This window comes from Zootermopsis nevadensis, unplaced genomic scaffold (assembly GCF_977971745.1).
Source record: "Zootermopsis nevadensis isolate Lab colony 2312 unplaced genomic scaffold, Znev_1.0 Znev_ptg000012l, whole genome shotgun sequence".
Classification (NCBI taxonomy): domain Eukaryota; kingdom Metazoa; phylum Arthropoda; class Insecta; order Blattodea; family Termopsidae; genus Zootermopsis; species Zootermopsis nevadensis.
The window spans coordinates 14,375,638-14,399,062 of NW_028259144.1; the positions used below are offsets into that span (position 1 = coordinate 14,375,638).

The 23,425-nt window shown below is 41.3% G+C and overlaps 1 protein-coding gene across 2 annotated transcripts in view; it reads left to right on the forward strand.

Moving 5' to 3' along the window:
* Positions 1 to 1,274: 1,274 nt before the first annotated feature.
* LOC110834121 (uncharacterized) overlaps positions 1,275 to 23,425 on the forward strand; it is a 30,050-nt gene continuing 7,899 nt past the window's right edge. The window contains exons 1-4 of one of the 2 annotated variants that reach the window (XM_087348090.1): positions 1,275 to 1,353; positions 2,445 to 2,540; positions 5,400 to 5,733; positions 20,342 to 20,540. In XM_087348090.1, coding sequence (XP_087204216.1) covers positions 5,472 to 5,733; positions 20,342 to 20,540 — 461 coding nt within the window. In that variant the 5' untranslated portion in view covers positions 1,275 to 1,353; positions 2,445 to 2,540; positions 5,400 to 5,471. Of the gene's footprint in view, positions 1,354 to 2,444; positions 2,541 to 5,399; positions 5,734 to 15,796; positions 17,023 to 20,341; positions 20,541 to 23,425 lie in introns of those variants that run through there. The other variant, XM_022072959.2, reaches the window with a different exon arrangement.

Genomic DNA, 23,425 nt, shown 5'->3' on the forward strand with positions numbered 1-23,425 from the left:
CACTTACTCCTGGCTGGGTGAGGACCAGTGTCCAGCATAGTCAGACTATGATGGTGAAAGGTACTACCTCTCCACATTACCTTAACCCCTTATTATTATTATTATCCCATTTATTCACCACTTTATGGGGTATGTACTCCCATGTACCTGAGACAGACCTTGTCCCTAAGGTACATAGGGCAGCAGCTATTTCCGGGTTTTTAGCGAGTGCCACATGTATTATAAAATGTTTTACAATACATGTGACACCACACTACTTCCTTCATTTCTTCTCTTGTCCAAGCCACTCTTGTTTTTCTTGATTGATTTTCTTGTGAGTCTTGGGCTTGTTGACTGTGCGTATCCATGGTTGGCCTGTGTTGAGTCGCCTCGTTGCCGTAACCAACCTCAGCCCTTGGAGTACCTAGGCGACCTGTACTCCAGATCTTTGTCTTTCCATTCTTCGGTAGTAGCTGCACGGTTGTCCACACTTTGAACTAAAGGATTATTTATCGAGGTTTACTCCTCTAGATCCGTCATGTTCTATTATATAACAGGGTCACCTCTAGTCGGATGTGGCTCTTCACCACGCACGGACGGTCTTGAGCAAGGAGAGGCTTTTGGATGCCTAGCATCTGTAATGCGCTTCACTTACTCCTGGCTTGGTGAGGACCAGTGTCCAGCATAGTCAGACTATGATGGTGAAAGGTATTACCTCTCCCCATTACCTTAACCCCTTATTATTATTATTATTATTATTATGATAGTGCTTTTTAAAGGAATGGCTGAGGAACTTTCTCCAGTTTACATACTCTCATTTTTAAAAGCAAGTTCCTCTGTAGTACTGGGGACCAGTTTTGTAAAGGTTTTATCAAAGGTTCTCATAGTAGTGAGTATGAAGTTGACCGTCTTCTGGGATATTTCACTGTGTAGTCTGGTAGAAGTGGGTGCTTACTGCCTCTCTTATCAGGGCATCACCCTAAAATGGCAGTCAATCTCTACCAGACTACATGGTGCAACATCCTAAAAGACATTATCAGATTTACTGTGTGGGGCATAGAGGAAGAGAGGTTGAGCAAGCTTGATGAAGTAGGATTTTAGGTCTTCATGGTGATGAATCTAAAGTTGGCTATCTTCTGTGTTGTAGCTCCGTGAGTCTGGTAGAAGCTTACCAACGTTTCAGAGGTCCTAGCTGCCTCTATCACGGCGATTGGTAAGATGAAGGTTAACTTTGTTATCGACTGAGGTCTTGGTAGTGGCTGCTACCTTGAATTAATATCAACTGTCACCGCCAGATAATGTAATAGTATGAATATCGCTGAAAATAGATACACCGTAATATCATTTTCCGCTAGTGTCGCCAACTTATAACAGGTGAGTTACTGATCTTGATGTTGGTATTGATCAATGTTCAAAAATCTCTCAATGGCGCATGTAGTTTTGGGTGTGTGTCACTTGGCTGTGTGACCTTGACCACTGCCACTTCCAGGGCTTATAACAGTGTGTTCTCACAGGTGTTCTGTAGGAGAACAGAGACTTTTGAATTTTGCTGTGCTTCTTTTCTCTCTATTTACGTGGCGGGAGGGACCTGGGAATATTTTGGTAGTAGAACTCTCACGTTTGGGAGTATTGGTACATCACTTCCGTAGCGGTATTCAGTAACAGGACCCGTTTCTTCTTTTTGCTTGAGCATTAGCAGCCAGTGGAATTGTTTCTGTTACGGTTAAGTTGATGTAAGTTAAATTCCAAGTCCACAGTTGGTCTCCACGCACGAATTGAAGTTCTCACCGAAGTGTAAAAAAACGTTAGAATATTCTCAAGCGACCAGCCACGATTCAAGTTAGGTGCTCTAATTAGAAAGGGTTTACCATGTTCAAATCAACGGACACTCTGAGCTTCCTTAAAATATATTCAAGAGACTTTCAGTTATCAACCAACTGACAGTCAAGACATTCCCCGTCTTTTTTATGGGAACCAAAGCTTCTGTATCCATCTCACGAGAGCCCGCCACCAGTCCCTGTCCTAAGCCAGACAAACCCACTCCACACCCTCACATCCCATTTCTCTGAAATCCATTTTTATATTATCCCATATATCTCTAGTCGTTCCGAGTAGTATCTTTCCTTAAGGTTATGTAACGAAAGTTTTGCACGGATGTCTCATCGTGAATGCTTAAAATTCCGCCTGTTTCGATTTTGTCATTCTAGTAGACCTCCAATCAATTGTCAAAAATCTTAGTGACTTCTGCAGTAGTTTACTGAAAGCCCGAGCTCTGAGTTCCTGGATGATATTTTATATGAAGTAGCGTGCAGTAGCGTTTAGTCCCGCTACACGTCATGTAGTCAGTGACTGCCCTCTCCTAACCCCACTTTCCACACCGTCATAATGAACAACTGTGACGTAACAATAAATTAGCTGCCGTTACAATCTTTCTTAGCGTGGCCTTTTTTCTGCTTTATTTGTAGATTCGTTGTACTAAAAGGGGCTGCTTAAAGCCGAATCAGATAAAAGGAGAAGATTGTCTGTGAACTGGCAAAGAAGCGATCTTCACTAACCACAAGGTACTATCCCCGTATTTGCTGGAAGACCTGAGGAGAATCACGTAAAACGTAATTAGGATAGTCGATGATCTGGCCGTGATTCAAATCAGCTACCTGAATCTGCGGTGACATAATTTTGTCCATCTACTTGCAATTTAGTGTGTTCAGATGTTTGCCTGGGTCGCACACCTACGCTACAAATAAAAGCATTTCCTGCTCGCCCATGTCAGTGGCCTTGCGTTCCATATTGCAAGCGTACGCCGAGAAATCTCTGGCTTGAAACCAATAATGTTGGGTGCGTTGGAAGAATAACGTTTAATTCTGGCTGGTGAAACCTGTGTAGCACGTCTCGGTAAGTGGGAGCATAATGTTCACAAGCATGTGTACAGCATAACGGGACGAGAACTTGGGCGCGAGGTCAGTAGGGCTGTAGTCCAGTGACCCGCGGTCAAGCCCCCTCGAAAACAGTTCCGTTCTTTAAGTAATGGTGACAAAATAAAAATTGTATAAATTTGAGATGTTGATGGTTTTCTTCACTGACTCTGTTAACTTCTTACTATTAGAATGCGGATGTAATGATTTAAATTGTACAAATTTTACAGAAGTTGTCTTCATAAACCTATCTTATTAACGAACGTAAATATGATACCTTAAATGTGTTTAAGCTTGGACGACTAACATTGCTTTTGGGACGTAATTAAACCCAGTTATTTACTCGTTAAGGGCAATTCTATAGCACGAACATTCTTTCACTGTCTTTGTGCTTTATTAAACATCACACCGTGAAGATGATGGAATTGGAGGAAAAGACTTTATCTCAGAGAGTGGTCAGCTTCGCGCCCCAGCACCAAGTACCCATGGGACTGAAGGTTGGGTGGGCCCCACAATTGGGTTGGACGCGGTGGCGAAGATAAAAATCCCTGCCGGGAATCGAATCCAGACCGTCCAGCTCGTAGCCTACTCACTGCACCAAGTAGGCTGTCCTTACTCCCAGTTTCTGCGTATAATGCAGCAGAATGTTAACACAGATTTGCGTCTTCCTGTCGAACGTCGCCGTCGCGTGATTCTGCTTTGTATTTGGCCCACTGTCCGGCCTCAGGTTCTGTGTAGCTCGAACCTCCCTACAGGCAAATACTGGGATATTTCCAGTACCTTAAACAAACTATTGCCACTTCTTCCTGCATCATCCACAACCATTCTCTCATACGTCTCGAAGGTCCAATAATACCGTTTTCGTGAGAATACACCACTGATTCATATCCTAGATCAGGTGAATCCACTTCGTACCCTCACACCATAATAGATTCAGTTTCATATTTGTATGTTTCTTCCATCTGTGCCTAGGTCTTTTCATTTAAGGTTTTCCTATTCATTCGTGCCCAGTCCACGTATTTAGTTCTTCTTGATCTCACCGCCCAATTTTTTTGACGTAAATACGTCTATAAGGAAGGGTCATTCGGCAAAAAATTGGAACGAAAAAGTGTAACAAGTGTACCTAGGGAACATCGTGTTTACTCGGCATTGTTGTTACCTAGGAAACGTTACCTTACATTACTTTACATTTCATTACATTCAGCTACCACAGAGTCATCTTAAGCGTAACTAATTCAAGTTAAATAAGCAATGTCTTAATCAAACTTTACTCAATTGTAAAGCGAGTATAAAGGAAATATTTAGAATAAAGCCAATATATAAACTTCCTTTCCGTATAGACGTATTTACGTCAAATTCTCCGGAACCGTGGTTCCACTGTCAATTTTTTTTGGTGAGAATGAACTCCACTGCCCCACCTATTTGCAGCATCTCCGTTTTTAAACGCCTGTGGATTCCCGACTGATGACGTTCGCATCCTGAGTCTGCCAGTTTGTGGTGGAAATCATCACTCCGAATGTTACAACCCAGAACTATCTATGATTATATGCTGGCAAATTCAGTAACTGTTCAATGTCCGCAAGCATTTGTGTTTCCTAGGTTCTGCTGTTATTTTCGTGGCCACAACACGGAACTCGTCTCTGTTTTTCTGCACCAGCGAGTGTAGCGGGCGGACCAAGCGGATTTGCCAACATTCCGTGGCAAAACTGTACTAACACTCTCCCACTCACATTTATATCGCGGGTTATTAGAGACATGCCACTTGCACATGACGACATGAATTCCGTCATGCAATGCACTTAGTGAATCATTAAACGTAAACGGCTCTAACATTTTTCTCTACTGATTAAATCAAAAACAAATTAGGTATTGTACACATAACGTAATAAATGCGATGCGTTCACCAGAATTTGACCTTTAACTATTATAACCACCGTTCCCAGAGAAACCAAGGTAGCATAAAAATATCCCATTCTTCGTTTTAGCGCGCAGAAAGATAATCAGGTGAAGTGCCCATTATTGTCCGATTTTAACAACAAAAAAAAAAATTGGTATGTGTCGAAAAATGTTAAGTCAAATACGTCAGTTGTTTCATGCGTGTGGACAAACAGAAGAACGCAGCTAATCCGGAGGAATGTGAGATCACTTGGAAGACGCTCGTGTAGATGGGATGATAACAACAAAATGGATCTTAAAAAGAATGTTTTGGTTTGGTTTGGATTCACCTGTCTGGGGATATGGACCTGTGGCGGGCTTTTGTGGACACAGTGATGGCCTTCTGAGAAAGTATTAGATTCTCAAGATGTCAGAAGGAGTAAGTTTGGTCGGGGCGATTAAATTTATAACCGTAATACAACGGTTTCTTGAATTTGCGTATATCCGTGGAGTGCCTGAAGGAAACACTAAAATCGGCCATGATAGCCGACCTTGAAACCCGAAAAAGAAATGTCAAGGATTTGGAACGCTTCGAGCTGCATCGTAAACGCATTAATCCGTGACTCGTCGCAGGTCGAGGTGGTCACGCCTGGCTGCGTGACGCTAGGAGCAGCTCAGACTGGTGTGTGCCGTCGTACGGTGAGCATGGAGTTCCTCGCGATGTTGCTGTTGCTGCTGTCCGGGAGTTTCGCCGCTGCAGCGCGCTCCTGTCGACCTGAAGACGTGCATTTCGAGATGATGACCGGTTTCGTATACAGCGCGCCCAGCGAGATCATGGCCACCAGTGCCGGCGTTTTGCTCCTCAAGGACTGCTTGGAGCAGTGTCGCCAGAACGTCTCCTGCCATGCCATCAACTTCGAGACGGGCCTTTGCGTACTCTTCGCGGGTAATTCCAACGATCAGCCAGGTACTTACTGCCTACAGTAGGGTTTACAAGGTCGATTCTTCGCCCCTCATTGATATTTTTACTACACCGTTCAGCGACAAGTCGTGTCGAAAGAGGTAGTCATTCTACCTTAGATTCGTTTTAAATCGAGGTTACGTGTGTTAATATTATTATATGTCCATATATTGTATGACTTAGGAGCCGATGGACAGAAATTATCAGTAATAATTTTTTTATCGGGTCATAAACATGATTTTTCTGTAGGACGTTACAAATAAAGGATCTGACAACAAAAATAATTATTTCGACCGTATTGTTTTAGTGTTATTTGTTTATATTGTACTTCGTGATCTCAGTGGAAACAGCTGTAGGGCTGTGTGTTAAACTGTTTACAGTTACGCTTTTATAAATTGATATTAAATACCCAAAGTTTTAACAACTGTGCAGTTTCACAAGTTTTTGAAGGAGCTGAACGCGGGGTAGCGCCGTGTGAATTTGCAGGTAGATACTTTCCGGAGGAACATACTTCTTTCATCTTTCAGGTATCACAACCCAGAAAACCTAGATAAACATTTTTAGTGAGAATCTCAAATCTCATGTTGCGAGATTATATGATTTTTGTCATATATTTTAAATGGACCGGCGATCAAATTTGAGTTAGCAATCTGGAATAATGGTATATTCAAAATTTATTATCTGAACAGGAGAATCAGATATTCAACTGCACTTTTATGATGTCCCCATTCGTTCGGAAAGAAGGGTTTGAAGGCCGCTGACTCCGAGTTCAATTGGAACCCACGCCTGCCTCGGTGATGACTCCGCGCGACCTCCTTCATTGGCCAATTTAAGCGTCAAATGTGTGCGAGAGCGAGATGGTTAGGAAAGACTAACAGTTCATATTCCTTGTTACGTACTGTTATTGTTTGTACCCCGGATCTCAAAAGTATATCCCATGGAGTAATTTAATCCGGCCCGCGAGCTTGCAGTAAGTCTTAAAACTTTGTATACAGAATTTTCCTTACTAATCGTAACAGTCAAGTTTTACAGGAATTAAAGTGGGACAAATGAAGAACCAGTAAATGTGCTTGATATTCATTGCAGTTGTGTCCAATTTATGACTGATTACGCATCATATCCAGTAAAAATAAAAGTTAGATGGGAAATATTATGTAAGTTTCCGCAAAATCGTAATTTACCCAATTCATAATATTACTTTTAGACACGAAAATAACCTACATCTGAAGCTTGTGTTGAACCCCTAGATAAAGGAACAATTGACATTTATAGCCCGGCCTGCCAGCGTAGTTTACTGACCAATAGCTCGGTTGTGTACAAATTTGGAGACCCCTGGTTCAATAGGTACCTCATATCCAGCGTATAACTTGTGGAAAGTTTATGATGTTTTATTAATACTATCACACTACGAGACGTTTATTTTTTAATTTATTCAAAACGCTGAATTAACTGTGTGTATGAATTACGAATTTTATTATACACGATCACTGATGACTGAGGAAATCCAAGATAAATATCAGTCAGGAAATATGGTGTCACGTGTACTATTCCAACTCGGTTCTTACGGAATAAAAGCCAGGTGTTTTCCTCTACCTGAAGCAGCTCGCTGATTTACGTTGTTAGATGCACGAAGGTGTTTCAAAAATAAGGTGAGGCCTTCATTTTTATACAGGTACCCCTTCGTGTTTAATGTATAAGAAGACTTCGTCGGTTGTTTTTGGCCGGTGGAATTTTCAAGGGGAAGGCTAGGAGCGAGTCTCGGACTGAACGCCCAAACATAAGAAATACGCTGACCGTGCCACCTCAGGTACACAGACTAGGCCCATCCGCCAGCTCCGCTAGCTTCTCCACCGGCCAAAAACTATTGTGCCAACTATACACATCGTTTTTCCACACAGTTGCCTCAGATGTGTTACAGACAATGTTTACGTCTTTAAATCTGTTCACGTTAATGCAGATGGTATCCCGTTTGTTTGGGTTACTTTTCTGGGTATCTTAACAGAATTCAGAGCGTCAACTTGCAGCAACCACTGAACCAAAAGTGGCGTAGGTCGCGGTAGGCAAATAGTGTTCATTGTCGTATGTTGTTGCTATTATGTAAGTGTCTGTAGGTCTGTGTGAGCTGTTATTATATACTGTAGAGTGCTAACTACATGTTTCATGAAGACTTGAAGGATATTTTTCAAACCAGGTATGCAGAACACTAGGACAGCAAAATCTTGTTCAAGTGTTCTAACCTAAAAACAAACTGTTGACATTTATAATACATTATCGAAACCGTTAAACCAAACATCCGGGGCCAAAACATCTCCAGATTCTGTGAATTTGAAATACCCCAATTTGCCACTAAGGTTTTTTTTGTGCACGTATTTCGGCGACAGGTTGGTATTTAGATCTGCATGAAGACAATGACGAATGTTTGAATTTCAATCTCTGTTCGTATTTTGTTAATTTCAAGCGTGTTCAGTCCAGTCTGCAATGGCGTCTGATACCTTGGCGGCACTGGAAGGATAGGTTTGTATCAGATGCGACTTAAAGTTTTGTTGGAAATGTTTTAAATCATCTTTACACTCTGTAGGTTCTGCAGTGCAATCTTTCCGTCAGGCATTAATGTGATAGTGATAAATTTTCTTGGTTGGTGTATAATGTACAAAATAATAAGAACAGTGGTGGTTATATTCATTGTACTGTCTGATTTTATCATTCAGAAACTCTGCATTTAACCAACATGCTGCATTTCGTGTGATTTTCGGAATGAACGAGTATTTACCAAACCAACATTAATCAGTTGATTTTTGCAACAAACCATGTTAAAATATTTATTTATGGTTGCAATTCGCTACAATTCGATTGGATAAAAACACACACAATATCGCTGTGACTATATAAGTGTCCACGCAGGTCGCGTCGTGTTGTAACCTGCTCCAGCCAGTCTGTCAGTTGTCTTTCAACAGTCGAAGTGCAAGGATGTCTTTCTCACAACTACGAGTGTTCATTGTCGTACATAACCTTGCATCTCGTTCTTACGTAACTCGTAACAATGAGTTTATGGGTACATTTCCCGATTCTCGTACGCCAAACAAATCGACCGTGTCTCGTCTCGCGAACCGTTTCCTTGACGCAGGAAATATTTACTGGGTTGCATCAAATACGAAAACAGGAAAAGTGTGAATGCATCCATCGCTGAACGCGGTGGACATTTCAAAGACTTAATAGAACATTTTTTTATGATTTAAATGTAACTTATTCTTTGATAAATAGAACTTGTGTCAGTAGTGGGCTGTGTGACTTCTCGAGCACTCTGTATTTTCTATGAAGTAGAAAACTTTATCTTCAAGTATTATTTAGACGAACTTCGTCCATTTTGTTTAGTTTGATATTCAACGTGTCATGCTTATCTTATTCTAAGTAAGGTCGTAGCTCCAAGGAGTTCAATACTGCAGAGTGAAGATAGAAGGCATGATTCGACGAACCATGCTTAAAGAATGTAAAATGACAAAGATGTGAAATTAACATTTTTGTTAACCTGAAAGATAACGAAATTTAGGAAGACTTCTAGAGATATTTTTCCACCTGAAACAGGTCCAAAAAACACCTACTCCGTTATGTCGATGATGATGCAATAGAGACGGCTTGTAGAATTGGCAAACTGGTTACTTTTCTCTGAAGGAATTGAGGTGAAACAAGACAAAACACTTCTAGCTGAAAAGTGCGGGTCAGTGGTTGGGTGAATTCAAGAACGTGTCCGTGATCTTCAAGGATTTGGTTGAGTGTGACGTGACGCCACGACGCAAACAGAGTCTGCGCATTGCTATGCGCGTCATACAGATGCTGGATCACTTCCCGAAGAATGTTTCAGTCGCTTTGTTAGCTTAAGTGCATGAATTACACGCATTACAAAGAAGCTGTGTTCGGCCTTAAATGGATAGCTACTGCATGCCTGTGTGCGTTACAGTATTTCTGCTGTTGATTATTTCTGTTAATAGACTACGTTACGTCTGTAAACCACGTAACATACCTACAGTCGATTGAGACTTTGTCAGTAAATGAGCATAAAAGCAACGTTATGCTACATGGAGTGGAGTCCTAATTGATAAACAAATAGACGCTCACCCAAGCAGGAAATTATCTGCCTTTTATTGAACCCGAAGACTCGTTATGTGTTCACAAGAATATATTCTCCATTGGGGCAGCCTATTTACGAACTCTCGCTTTAGTATTTCTTGTATCTAAGAAGAATTTTAATAAAATCCTCCCACCTCTGCATGGTTGTCCTACGCTGAATCTTACATTCAGATTTTCCGACCAAAATGTATGCAGTTTCTCTATCTCTCTCTCATGCGTGCTACATAGCCATCATGAAGACCAGTGGGAAAACAAAATCAGGAAGAAGGCATTTTTAAATTCTGTATTTCTTCTCCAAAGTGATTTGCTTTTTTATCAGTATGTTGCACGGAGTGTAGACTATACTTTTCTGAAGAGTGAATAAAAGATTAACAGGTCCTGCCGGTTCTCAATAATGTATAGGAAGTATTCAGGTGTTAATAAAATTTCGCGACATCCGATCGTGATAAGTGTAGGCTGTATCAATGCACGGTCTATAAGAATCGCAGGCTTCAAAAGGGAATATGGCAGTAATGGGTTTTAATATTGATGATGTCTGTTTCCTGGGATGTTGCATCGTGTGGTGTGGCAGAAGTTCACCGAAGTTTCAGAGGTGCTTACTGCCTTCATCACGATAACATCCCAGAGACAGCCAGCCATATTCACACTCACTGCAGTGAGAACCTGAAATGTCGTCGGATTTTACTGTTGTCACTTATGCGAGAGTCCCGTTAGAATTTAACGTTGAATGATTTATTTCGTATCCTCTTACCTCATCTTATTTCTTTGTCCCTTTCTTACATTTACCGCCCTCCCTCCGTTCTTCCCTTTCGTTTCTCTACTTCTTTTATCTTCTTTCATAAAATGAAAACTGTCGAAGAAATATGCCGTGGTTCGCGTGACATTGTTTGAACGTTTTCCGCGAGGTCCACACTCATTCAAATTTAGCGCCTGTACGGAAGGTCTCTGTATTTGGATAAAAATAATAAAAAGGTGATCTTAGATGACTATTTATTTTTAATTGTGGTAAATACCAAACACGGAGTTTTCCTCCGGGGGCTTCCCCGGTTTCAATTACTCCATTCACACACAGAAGAAGGCAATGGCAAGCCACTTCTGGATCATCTGCCAAGAACGTATATGAACAGGTCCCAGTCCGAGAAAAGGACGGAAGGATCCTGTTCATATGGAACTGTCGTCAGACAGAACACTAAATACAATAAAATAAATACCAAATACAATCACGCTAAATATCAGTATACTAGTCCAGAATGTTTTCAAAGTGACCACCTCCTACTTCAACGCAAGTTTCGAGCCGTCGATCCATCAAATCTTGACAAGGGAAAAGTGGAAAGTCATTTCCGAAACCTTCGAACTCTCCCTGTAAGCGTGCTGCCAGCTGCTCCCTAGTTTCCAGTTTACCTCGCCGATAAACGATAGTCTTCAAGAAATCACAGACAAAGAAATCTAACGGAGATGGATCAGGAGAACGGGGTGGCCATGTTACAGGTCGTCCTCGTCCAATCCACCTTCCTCGAAGTTTCCGATTTAGTTATGTAGTAATCTCCCTGCCGTAGTGAGATGGTGCTCCATCGTGTTGTTTCCACATCCGCACTCTCGAAGCCAGAGGTACTTCTTCAAATAAAAGTAGAAGTTCGTGTTAGATCTGCGTAGGTGGTGATGCAGAGACCTGCATTATCTCGCTAACCGTTGATGATCAGGCCCATGTGGATATAAAATTTTTTGCTTATAATTGCCACAATAATCAACTGATGAATTTTTAACATTTCCTCCAGGGACACACTGTGTGTGTGTGTGTGTGTGTGTGTGGGGGGGGGGGGGGTCCGTAGTGGCCGCGCGGTCTGAGGCGTGGGTCTTGTGCCGTTTGGTCGCTGGGACCGTGGGTTCGAATCCCTCTCAAGCTGTGGATGTTTGTCCTGTGTACAGGTAGAGGCCTTGCAACGGGCCGATCCCTCGTCCAAGGAGTCCTACCAAAATGTCTATAGATCAAGCCAACGAAAAAGTTGGGACCCGCAGTGCTCAGGCACTTGAAGAACGGGTCGTTCCCAGTATATATATATATATATATATATATATATATATATATATATATATATATTAATTTTCATGTAATTACCTATTTGAAGCCGATTCATGACGCATTTAGTGGCACAACTAGTCTCTTTGCAGTTTCTGATGTACTGTCGCCATCTTTAAGTGGTGAATAATGTCTTCACAAACGAGACTGTGCTTACTGAGACACGGGGCATAACCATTACGTCTATCGCGGAAGCTCCGTCATTGTGACAAGTCGAGACTGAATCGCATTCAACGTCTTAATAGTCTCTAATACCCAGTGCTGTTGTCTACAAACCTAATAATCAATCAACCATTAAAGTTTATAGAACGTGTACCGTTCTATAGGGAGAACTCACGTGTCTTGCAGCGTTGTAGCTGTAACGAAGCTTACACAGTTAGCGCAGCCGTGACTGTGCCATTAGTGCTTTGTCATCCAGCAAGTGGACTTGCTAGACGCAGATGCAGACAGGTGGGGTCGCGACGAGGGAGCCATGGGAACAGTGTCATGGTGACACGAAACTCCACTCTCCATCACGAAGAAGTCCGGTTTTGTGGAATTCTGTTGTCTTTCTTTAGAAGGATTTTATATTCTCACGGTGGTGAGTGCGAAGATGGCTGTCTTCTGGACTCTAGTCTGGTAGACGCTTATCAGTGTTTCAGAGGTCATTGCTGCAACCATCATCAGGTGATGAGTGATGCTGGAACCGCTAAATTTTGTGGCTGTAACACATCTAATAGTAATAATTTGAGTCTTGTGTAGCCCTTGCTGCTGAGGTACTGGTATAAAACTTTTCTTATGTTACATATTCTTGCTAGGATTACCACTATTATCTTCACATGTCTTAGAAATAGGTTTACGAGTAATCCATTTTATTAAAAATTGCGCTAAAAATGTAATAAAAATAAACATAATACTCGTAATAATGAACAAACTCACAGATTATCAATAAGAATGTTCTAATACCCAGTTCACAGTGTATATAGACAAGCTTATAGCACACTGAAATGGATGAGAGAATTGCTAGATGGAGGTGAATAATCGGTTCCACGCTCCGGTAAAGCCGCCCGGAATTGAATGGGTAAACGGCTGCATGGGCTCCACAGTCGATCTGGACGTCATAAACCCTTTCAGGAATCGTCTAGCGGCTATCCGGCCCGTACTTAGTCACCGAGTTATCCGACTCATAACAGTGCAGAACGCCATAGCCGTTCGCGAGGTTTACGTTCTTGAAAACCCCGCTGTATGCGAAGTTAAGACATTGTTTTAAAAATTGTTTAGGGATTCTGAACATAGGGAACATAATATTAAAAATACATAACTAATTATTAATAAACACGACAAAACTGGTGTTAATATTTATTGGTATGACGTCGGCATTCTTATGTGAAAAATATCAGGTTGATCGAACGATATGGAATGCATGACGAAGGGGGAGACAGGAGACTTGGTGAAGAAGGTGAGTTATCTTCTGTTGCTTTGCCCTCTTTTGCGTGTCTTTTTCACCTCCTTGTATGGTGACATGACAGCCTGCATCTAGCGTTTAAATTTCAGGCTCCTGTCCATGAAATGGCTAACCTCAAATAAATGCTCGACAACGTCGTACGCCATCTGGAGGCCTTAATTCAGAGCACTGGCAGTCAACTGAGGCCTGATCCGTGCACCTGCGGAAAAGCAACCGCGCAAGGCCGAGGGACTTCCGCCTCGATGCGCAAATGTTACTGTAATAATTTTTCGGCAAATGAGAACTCACGGAGCGAGGCGCCTCTGCTGTGCTATTACAACTACCACATAAAATGTCACTCAGGTTTTAAACCGATCATGCCTTATATTCTTATCGCCATCAGAGTGTAATATATGATGCCACTGTACAAATTTCACGTTAAAATTGTCATGGTTCATCAGATATCGCCGTTTATTTTCCGAAATATTTATCCTGTACGCGTTGTTAACTCTTTCTATGAACTAAACAAAATTCAAGGCTCAGTATTAATAAGCAAAAGTGTTATTTTGACCTCACAAATTCTCACTACCGCTGTGTTAATAGTATATTTGTTAGCGTTGTAGCCCAGTATTAGAAGATCACTCTTAACAATATTACGACACTAAACGTAATTATAGCCATCTATTTCTGTGCATGATTCTTCTCTAGAACAGATTCCAACTATATTAAATTTGTCAGATATAACCCAAAAGTTTCACACCGCGGTCATATTTGTTATTATTAACATGCAAATAATATGTCTTGCAAAATTTATAATCGTTATTATATGTGTCTGTACACAATTTTACGTGCATGGCCTCAGTGTTATATCATTTATTTTACTCAAACCAGATTGCAAATTTTGGTACGATCGCAACTTTAGTGTTCTTGGTGATGGGAAATTAAAGTGTACAGAGGTGGAATGGCATCTGGAGTCATTGTGTTCATGCCAAGTTTAATGAAAATTCGTTAATTAGTTCTGTGGTGGCGGTTACACGTAAAGACAGACCAGTGACCGCCACGATGATTCCACAACCACGTATTTCCTTATAAAATACGGGAAAGTGGATGATAAACGGAACACGTGTTGAATACGGGCACGCTGTTAAAATATTTCTACTGTAACAGCATGATTAACACTCGGGTTTCGAACCCAGGACCAGGAAGCGGAAGTAACAGATGAGGTTGTTACTCGTTTTGCTCCGCTGTCTTGAATGCCATCACTGCGGTCCGTCAAATCCCCTCTTCCATGTGAGTGATAAATTCAGCGGCACAGTCAGTACCCGTTGTGTTCGGAGACTTCTTGCAGATCTGGTTTCTGAACAAGAAAATTGTTGTTGCAAATTGGCGCAACTTACAGACAAACACAGCAGTGCGTAGACACTCCAGTTTTCTTTTACTTAGGTTCTGTCTTTCCGTTGTTTCCACACTTTCTGTTTTCCATTCTGCTTTTATATTTGTTACTTTTCTGTCGATTATTCTGCTTCTTGGAGACGGCCGTCTTCTGGGTTGTAGCGCCGTGTAGTCTGGTAGAAGATCATCGACGTTTCAGAGGTGCTTGCTAGGGCTGTGATGGAGACAGCAAACACCTCTGAAACGTTGGTTAACATCGACCAGACTACACAGCGATACAACCCAGAAGACAGAAATCTTCATACTCATCGCCCTGATGACGGAGGCAGTATGACCTCTGAAACGTTGGTTAACATCGACCAGATTACACGGCGATACAACCCAGAAGACAGAAATCTTCATACTAAGAGTCGCCGTGATGACGGAGGCACCATGACCTCTGAAACGTTGTTAAACATCTACCAGACTACAGAGAGCAACAACCCAGAAGACAGAAATCTTCATACTCATCGCCCTGATGATGGAGGCAGTGTGACCTCTGAAAAGTTGGTAAACATCGACCAGACTACACAGCGCAACAACCCAGAAGACAGAAATCTTCATACTCATCGCCCTGATGATGGAGGCAGTGTGACCTCTGAAACGTTGGTTAACATCGACCAGACTACACGGCGATACAACCCAGAAGACAGAAATCTTCATACTAAGAATCGCCCTGATGACGGAGGCAGTATGACCTCTGAAACGTTGGATACATCGACCAGACTACACAGCGCAACAACCCAGAAGACAGAAATCTTCATACTCATCGCCCTGATGATGGAGGCAGTATGACCTCTGAAACGTTGTTAAACATCTACCAGACTACACAGCGCAACAACCCAGAAGACAGAAATCTTCATACTCGCCGCTGTGAAAACCTCAAATCATACAACGTTGTCATCATCTGATTCAGTTCCCTGCATCTGTGTCATTACACCAAGGATCTTCTCCCCGATATTGTTCAAGTGTTCCAGCTTCCTGTTAGTTCTTCTGTCAAATTCAAATCAGATGGCAGGGCGATAGCAGGAGTTTTGACAACGCTTTCGATGAAAAGCGTGTTTTTGAAATCGTTGAATTTTATTAGGGTGTTGCGTAAGACATGGGACGTGCACTGTGAAGGGATGGTGTAAGATAACGTTATTCAAGACGCTTTTCATTGGTACCGGTGTTTAACGAGATACGCCAAAATGTAATTAGTCCTTAAACAACTGAATCTTACTCATATGGGTACCCGTAAAGCTTCCACATGCATTATATGAAGTTCAATTGGACCCTTAAGCTTAACCCTCCAGGACTCGCGTTGTGAGCGAAGCGCCGCATTTTCAGTAAAACTCTGATAACATAAGTCGAAAATATTATACAGCATGTGTCCTGAGACGCTTAGTTTTCGAGATATACCCTCCGTCGAATCGGATAACACTTCCTAGCACAGCACCGAGGGTTATGAGCATTTCGCATTATAGGTCTATGATCATTCGGTCACGACTGAGCTGGTTCTGCTGCACTACGTTATAGTTTACATTTGAAAGCCTAATGGTAATTATGTTACACCTACTTCAATGATTCTCACTTTAAACAGGGCTTAGTTCCTTGAACAGCATTAACCAGTTGATCTTCGTAATGGTGAAGTGTGGTGTTTACTATGCGGTACGGAGTGGATACTTATATGTTATTTAGCTGAACTTCAGCTTCAAAGGCTTTTATCGGAATATAATATACATCAACATTAGGTTTTGTAATCTTATACAGAGTGAAACGAAAGTAAGGTCTCCACAGCGTGATTCATTCTTATAAAATAAGTCGAAAATGTGTCCTGAGACGCCTAGTTTTCGAGATATACCCTCCGTCGAATCGGGTAACACTTCCTAGCACAGCACCGAGAGTTATGAGCATTTCGCATTATTGGTCTATGATCATTCGGTCACGACTGAGCTGGTTCTGCTGCGCTACGTTAGCCTGGTCGACGTCATCCAGACGCTAATGTGTTTCGACGACTCGGGCAGCGTCTTTGTGAGACAGGACGTGTGAATGCAGGTCGCCCACGGACTGTACGGACACTACGCGATGAAGACGCCATACTTGCAGCTGTTGAACGAGAGCCCTGGAGAACCTGACGCGATTTCGCACGAGAACTGCGGCTGTCCCAACCGAGGGTCCTCGACGTACTTCATGACGGGCAATTGCATCCATAACACTACTCACCTAGAGAACATCTGTTTTCATATGGACAGACGAAGTATGTTTTAATAAAATATTTCTTGCAAGCAACTCCAGTAAACTTTCAATGAATTAGTGTTCAAATGCGGTCCGTGCTACACAAGGTGCACTCTGCAGCGGTATTGTTTTTAGGGGCAGTTCATAACATACGCACCCACTTCACGTTTTATCAAGTGAGTTGATCCATTCTCGTCTTATGTGTGTCGGCTAGTTAACGGGTTTGCGTTCCTAATCATTCGATTACAAGACTTGCCACCCATAAAAGAAGAACACTTGAAGGTGTGCGATGAATGTGTCTGTGTAGATCGAACGTTTTGCATTTTAAAGGAATATATAAGTTATGTCACGCAGAAGTGTTTTGTTCTAAGGGTTATTTATAACAAATATAATGCAGCTTAATTTGATCTTAATGTAAAGTAGGGATTATAGTAGACAAATACAAATTCTCGCGAGAACTTTTATAATATCAACAAACAAACAAATGAACTGAACTAGCTTAATGCACCTAACCAATTTTTGGTAAATTTCTCGGATAGAATATGAGCTTATGCTATTGTTTTGAGTCGGATTATTTTAGGAGTCTGTGTAATTTTAAGTTGTCACTGCGACGAGTATGAAGATGGCTGTCTGTCTTCTGGAGTGTTACACCGTGGTCTGACCTACGTTTCAGATGAGTTTACTGTCTCCATCATCAGGGTGAAAATGCTGAAGGAAAGAGAACACGGGAGGGTGTGTATGGGGTAGGGACCAACGACTGGTTCTTGTGAACATCGTAATGAACCTTCAAGTTCTATAAAAGGCGGTAAATTTCTTGACTACCTGAGAGACTGTTTTGTCTTCTCAAGAATGATTCTGTTCCATGAAGTTAGTAAACAGTAATTAACTGGGTGTAGGGTCGTTCTTGAAAACTAATTCTCCACGCCACATGCAGTGATTAAGATTCGGTCTGGGGTAATTAAATGGTGAAATTTACGCTGCACTGCGTGTTGCGGCTTACAGCTGAGAAGGCGTAGAAAGCTTCATTTATATGGCGAACGAGCGACGGTGAGACACAATATGCCCTTCAATTTGTAGCATGTACTGTCATGTTTTCGTCTCTAAAACTTCTCTGCAGACTACAGCGAGATTTACTAGTAGGTGTATACAGTAGCAGCTGTAGATTAAATTTTGTTTAATCCTAAGTGGTCCAAATTATACTTGCAGTTCTTCGCAAAAATTTTCCATCATACAGAAAGAGAGAGGGAATGCATATTTACGAGACATGAAATATATATATATATATATATATATATATATATATATATATGGATTCTATAATCTCATTATATATTATGAACTTTCTATTAATCTACTAATATTTTGAGTTTTCTTAGGCCTATGTAATTTATTTTGTCATCTTTACGAATGCCGTAGAGGAATTTATGGTAATTTCTGTAAAAGTAATATTCAATCAATAGATACGCGCGCGGATAAATTATTCATATTCTGACTGATTTTTTAGAGAACAGGACTTCGTAGATGGGGGTTCAATTCATTTCAAGAACCGAATCGTCGAAAGACGCCGTCAGGTTTTCTAGCTACCGAGCCGATGGTCCGACTTGCGTTACAGAGCAGAGTAAACTAATTAACTAACTAAACTGAACTAACTCAATAGAGCAGAGTCCAGCATGAGAAGCTGCAGTCATTCATCTGGTTAAATTCTCCGCATTTTATGAAACTTAAAGGTTAATTCCCGTATTTGTGAAACCTCGCCATTAGCCATATGAATCCAATCCAGTCAGTGCCTTCATAAAACACGTCTTCCAATATTCACTTGAGCGAGTGGTCTTTCCCTTCAGGTTTTGCAGCAGAGATTTTGTACTCGTTGTTATCCAGTGATCCCTTGTTTTTGCAGTTTCTGGTAATTTCCTCTGAGATGAATCTGTAGGCGCGTGGAGCTAAACACTCATCTCCATCTAGTGCAGAGATTAAGAATGTTTGGTAGTTTTCTTCCACTACACCAGTGATGCACAACCGGTGTTCCGCGGAGGCCATCTAGGTGCGCCACGAAATTTTCACCTCACATTATAATTATAACCATAATTAGATAAATAATTGTTAATCTTGTTTTCTGCTCTGTCTCACTTTTCATTTTCTTTATTATGATCGGGCAGACTGAGGACAGACAAGATCTACTAATGGAATTGGAAAATAACAAAACCACTTTGCATCAAAACACGTTTACCTGCCCTTTACTTTTATTACCACAATTTTTTTGCAATCTACATGTACACATATAAATAAGTATCTTTAAGATTAAATGTTTAAGCATAGTTAATAATTTCTGGCTGAAACGATAGGAAATATTATATTTTAATTTATTTAAAATAATTAATATATTTAAAATAAATTACATAATAATAAATATGGATAGTTATAAACATGAAATAGAACATTTTTCGGTTGGGGTCGCGGCCAATCAATGCCATAAACCATGTAACCCCCCCCCCCCACCCCCACCCACGATATGCAGAAAGGGGTCGGTGTGCCGCCATGACTCTTCGACAACATTTAGTGTAGAAAGGTTGCACAACACTGCACTTCACCATACGGCATCATGGCGTGGTGCTTACGTTAACACCACTGTCACAGATTCCGAGATGCCTATATGAACCGTTATGTCTCCTTTATGTAAATATGCCTTCATTTTTGCCATGTAGGCGTAGTATATTAAACAGTGAAGTGGCTGGATATGAACTGAGAGGATGGAACGATTGCCCTGATAACGAAGGACCTCTGAAACGTCGCTAAACTTCTACCAGACTACACGGCTCAACAACCCAGGAGACAGCCATCTTCAGACTCCCCGCTGTGAAAATCCCAAATCTTACATGGCTTCTCGTTGTTACTAACCTTTTCAGAATTAGTTTATGGATACATTTCTCGAATCTCGACAATATCTCGTCTGCCGAGCAGTTTCAGCCTCTGCAGAAACTTTTCTCCGTATTGCATTAAACATGAGGAAAAGTGTAAATGCATGCATCGCTGAACGTGGTGGACATTTTCAACACTGAATAACAACACTTTTTTTGGTTTCAATGTAATTTATTTTTTGACAAATATGTGTGTTAGGGATGGGTGACTCTTCGATCACTCTTTATAAGGCCCTGTGTAAATTTCGTCAACACGTTGTTTTAGATAAGCAGTTGTTAAGCCTGCGCCCAGTCTCAAGCTAGAGGGCAACAATCTGTCTGTTGTCCTCGACTTATAATTCAATGTATTCGTAGCCATCATCCATAACTGGACTGACGATAATCATGCGCTTGCGTCGCTCAGAGATTAGTGGCGTCTTGTTGCAGGTTCCCTCACGAAGTCGCAGTTCCCCGTCTTCACTATATTCGCCCAAAAGACGTGCATCCGAGCCCCGTGCGCCAGGCCATGGGTATTCGAAGTCGTGCGAGGTCACGAGCTGAGGACGTACATACGTCACAGACGACGGGTCGGATCTCGTCGAGAGTGCATGGAACTCTGCCTTCAGGAACATGGGTTCACATGCAGGTAAGCTGAAGCGTTCGTCTTGTGACATGCCACCTTTTCGACGATACGTGTGCGAGACATAGAAAAAAAGAAAATACGATATGCGGAAAAATTCTCTTGAACATATTTTCTTTCCCCGGGCCAACAATAGTTTTTCCGTTATGCAAAAAAAAAACCAAAAAAAAACCAGTGTTATGTTTGAAAACTAACACTCATATCTAGATATTTTTAACAATACTTATTAAGAAATGACAAATTATCATCAGTTATATGTTATTTCAAAATTCCTCCTGAAGAAGGTTGTATCGGGCACAGTTTCTACCTGGAAATCCTATATTTTATGGTAGTGTTTAAAAGTCAATATCATTTGTATCACTTGTACGTAATGCAGTAGACGAGAAAAGAACCATGATTTTTTTTAAACTCATCGGAGTAAAGAAAATAAATGATCTTGTTTTAACTAGTAAAAAAAACAACTAATGGTCTCGGGCCGCCATTTGTAACACGGGGGGAGGGTATTTTTCCTATGTGAAAGAGCGGTTTCAATGTTGCAGGTACTGTTCCTATAAATACAGAAAAGTTCACAGTAATTGACCTTGAATTGGATGAAGATTTGAATAGAGAGGTCGGATGAGGACATCAAAGAACACAATCTATGGCAGCGGTGTCCGAAATTCCGCCCTTGACACGACGTAGGCCCAAGTCTAACCTAACATAACCTAACACATAACTAAGACATGTCAGAAAGCAAAATTACGAGGAAAATCTGAGCAGGAAAATTTTTCTCAAGTAACAGAAGGAAAATAGAAATTGAAGAAAGCGAATCTGAGGAATCAGCAGAAATAGACGAAACTGGACTTTGTGATGATGCAGAGTTTGATGATACACACCGTCGTCATTGAGATGAATCTTTATACTGTGGAGAATTTTGACGAGTTGGTTAATTGTGGTACAGGCGTGTTCCTTGTTCATGCTGGCCTCACTCAGAATAGTGACTGGGACACATCAAATAAATACACCTGTAACTTGTGAATCGAGAAAGGAACCAGAAAAATTGAAATATTTTCACGAGTTCGTAAAATTCAAGTGCTAGAGAGGTATTTGAATTACAAATTCTTGTTCATATACTCAACAGGCTAATACATGAGCCAAACTCAACTTCATTTTTATTATTACTTATTGTATTATAATATTAAGAATATGATTTAGGTGGAAATTTACCTTCATATTTCTTTCAGTAATCTTCCTCTTTAACGCAAATATTCATTCCAACGGCGACACCAGATACAGCCGTGCTCTGGGGTCCACCCGGCCTCTCACGCATTTCAGTAACGGTGCTGTTTAGGTCAAGGTGTGAAGCCATCACTCAGCCTCATATATCATGGTCTCCCCATTGTGCATTAATTAGTCGCTTAATCCGTGACCCTGCAGTCCATGAACGACCTTCGTCACCTCACAAACTAAAGTTTGCTTTGTCTATTTAGACATCTGGTAGTTGGATGAATTATCAGCCCGTCGCGAGGTACGGAACGGGATAACACAGAAAGACGCAGACACAGCCATGTCTTGAGCGGGATGCGAACCCACGAGTCCAGTTTGCGATCTTCAAGCCGCGCGTCCACTGTGACTATTTATTATGCAAATTTGTTAAAATAAATGAAGTATAGTAGGTAGTCGGCTGAACTGGTAGACGTAATTGGTTAAAAAGAGGCAGTGAGTGCTTCTGAATCCGGTCGGCTGCTTGTATAATAAAACCATCGTAACGGTACCTTCCTGTGTCTGTAGCTTCATAAGGTTATAACGGGAAGTCGACCAACTGCAGCCGGTTAGAAAGATGGAGTACTGGGTCACAGTGTAGGTTCATGCCAACTTTCATTCGTGGATAAAAAATCAGACGCTGCTCCAGTAATGCTACGCGATCTTTTGCACTAAGTGCATAACAATTAACTCGGAAGAAGGGAGAGAATGACATGAATTTGCGACCATCAGCACACACGTCTCGTCTCATAAACCACCCACTGGCCTCTAAGTTCATATTTTGTATGGGAAGCGTGCATCTAAGTTGCCAGGTGAATTACTTTGACCCATAATCGGCCCACTACAAATTACACGAAGCTGGAATCAAAGTTAATGAAATGGTTGTTCAAGAATGGCCGATATTACAAAAATTATAATAAGAAGACGAAATCCGTTTATGGCAACATATCTGAGAACTTAATAGGGGCTCAGATAATCAAGAAATTCCTCGTTCTATATGGAATCAGAATATTTGTCAGTATGTTCGAAAGATCCCGCTAGGGAACGTCGCGGTCGAATTGTTACGACTTCTGCTTCATGTTAGGGACGTTCCGTGTTCATATCTCTGCCCGGAGATAGACTGTCCTTACTAAGGCTTTCCGTAGTTTTCGTCAGTCCCTTCAAGGAATTTCCGGCATATCCTAGTGCCTTAAATTAAGCCACAATGGCTTATTTTCTCAGTCCTTACAATTCATTATCCGCTGGTCGTCCAATTTCATTCGATGTTATTGACAGAGTCGTTGAAACCAAGAACAAATAAGTGTATAAATAAAGATTCGCCACTTTAATCCGTACTGAGATACTTTTACACGATATTTATGTAAGATTTATGAGAATGTAATTTCCTCACTTTCTAACTATTTTATCAATGGGTTTACATCTTTTCAAAAATTCTCCCCAGCAATTACCTCGATTAACATTATTGCAACAATACTCCAACAATGACCTTTGGTTGTGATGGTAGCCTAAGTCCCTGGAAAAACGCTACAGGCATGGATGGACACGTGATGTATTTATTATTTGTGAGATTTTAGGTTCTCACGGCGGTAAGTACAGCGTATGTACGGTGCAGTCTTGTAGAAATTGATCAGTGGTAGAGAAGAGCTTAC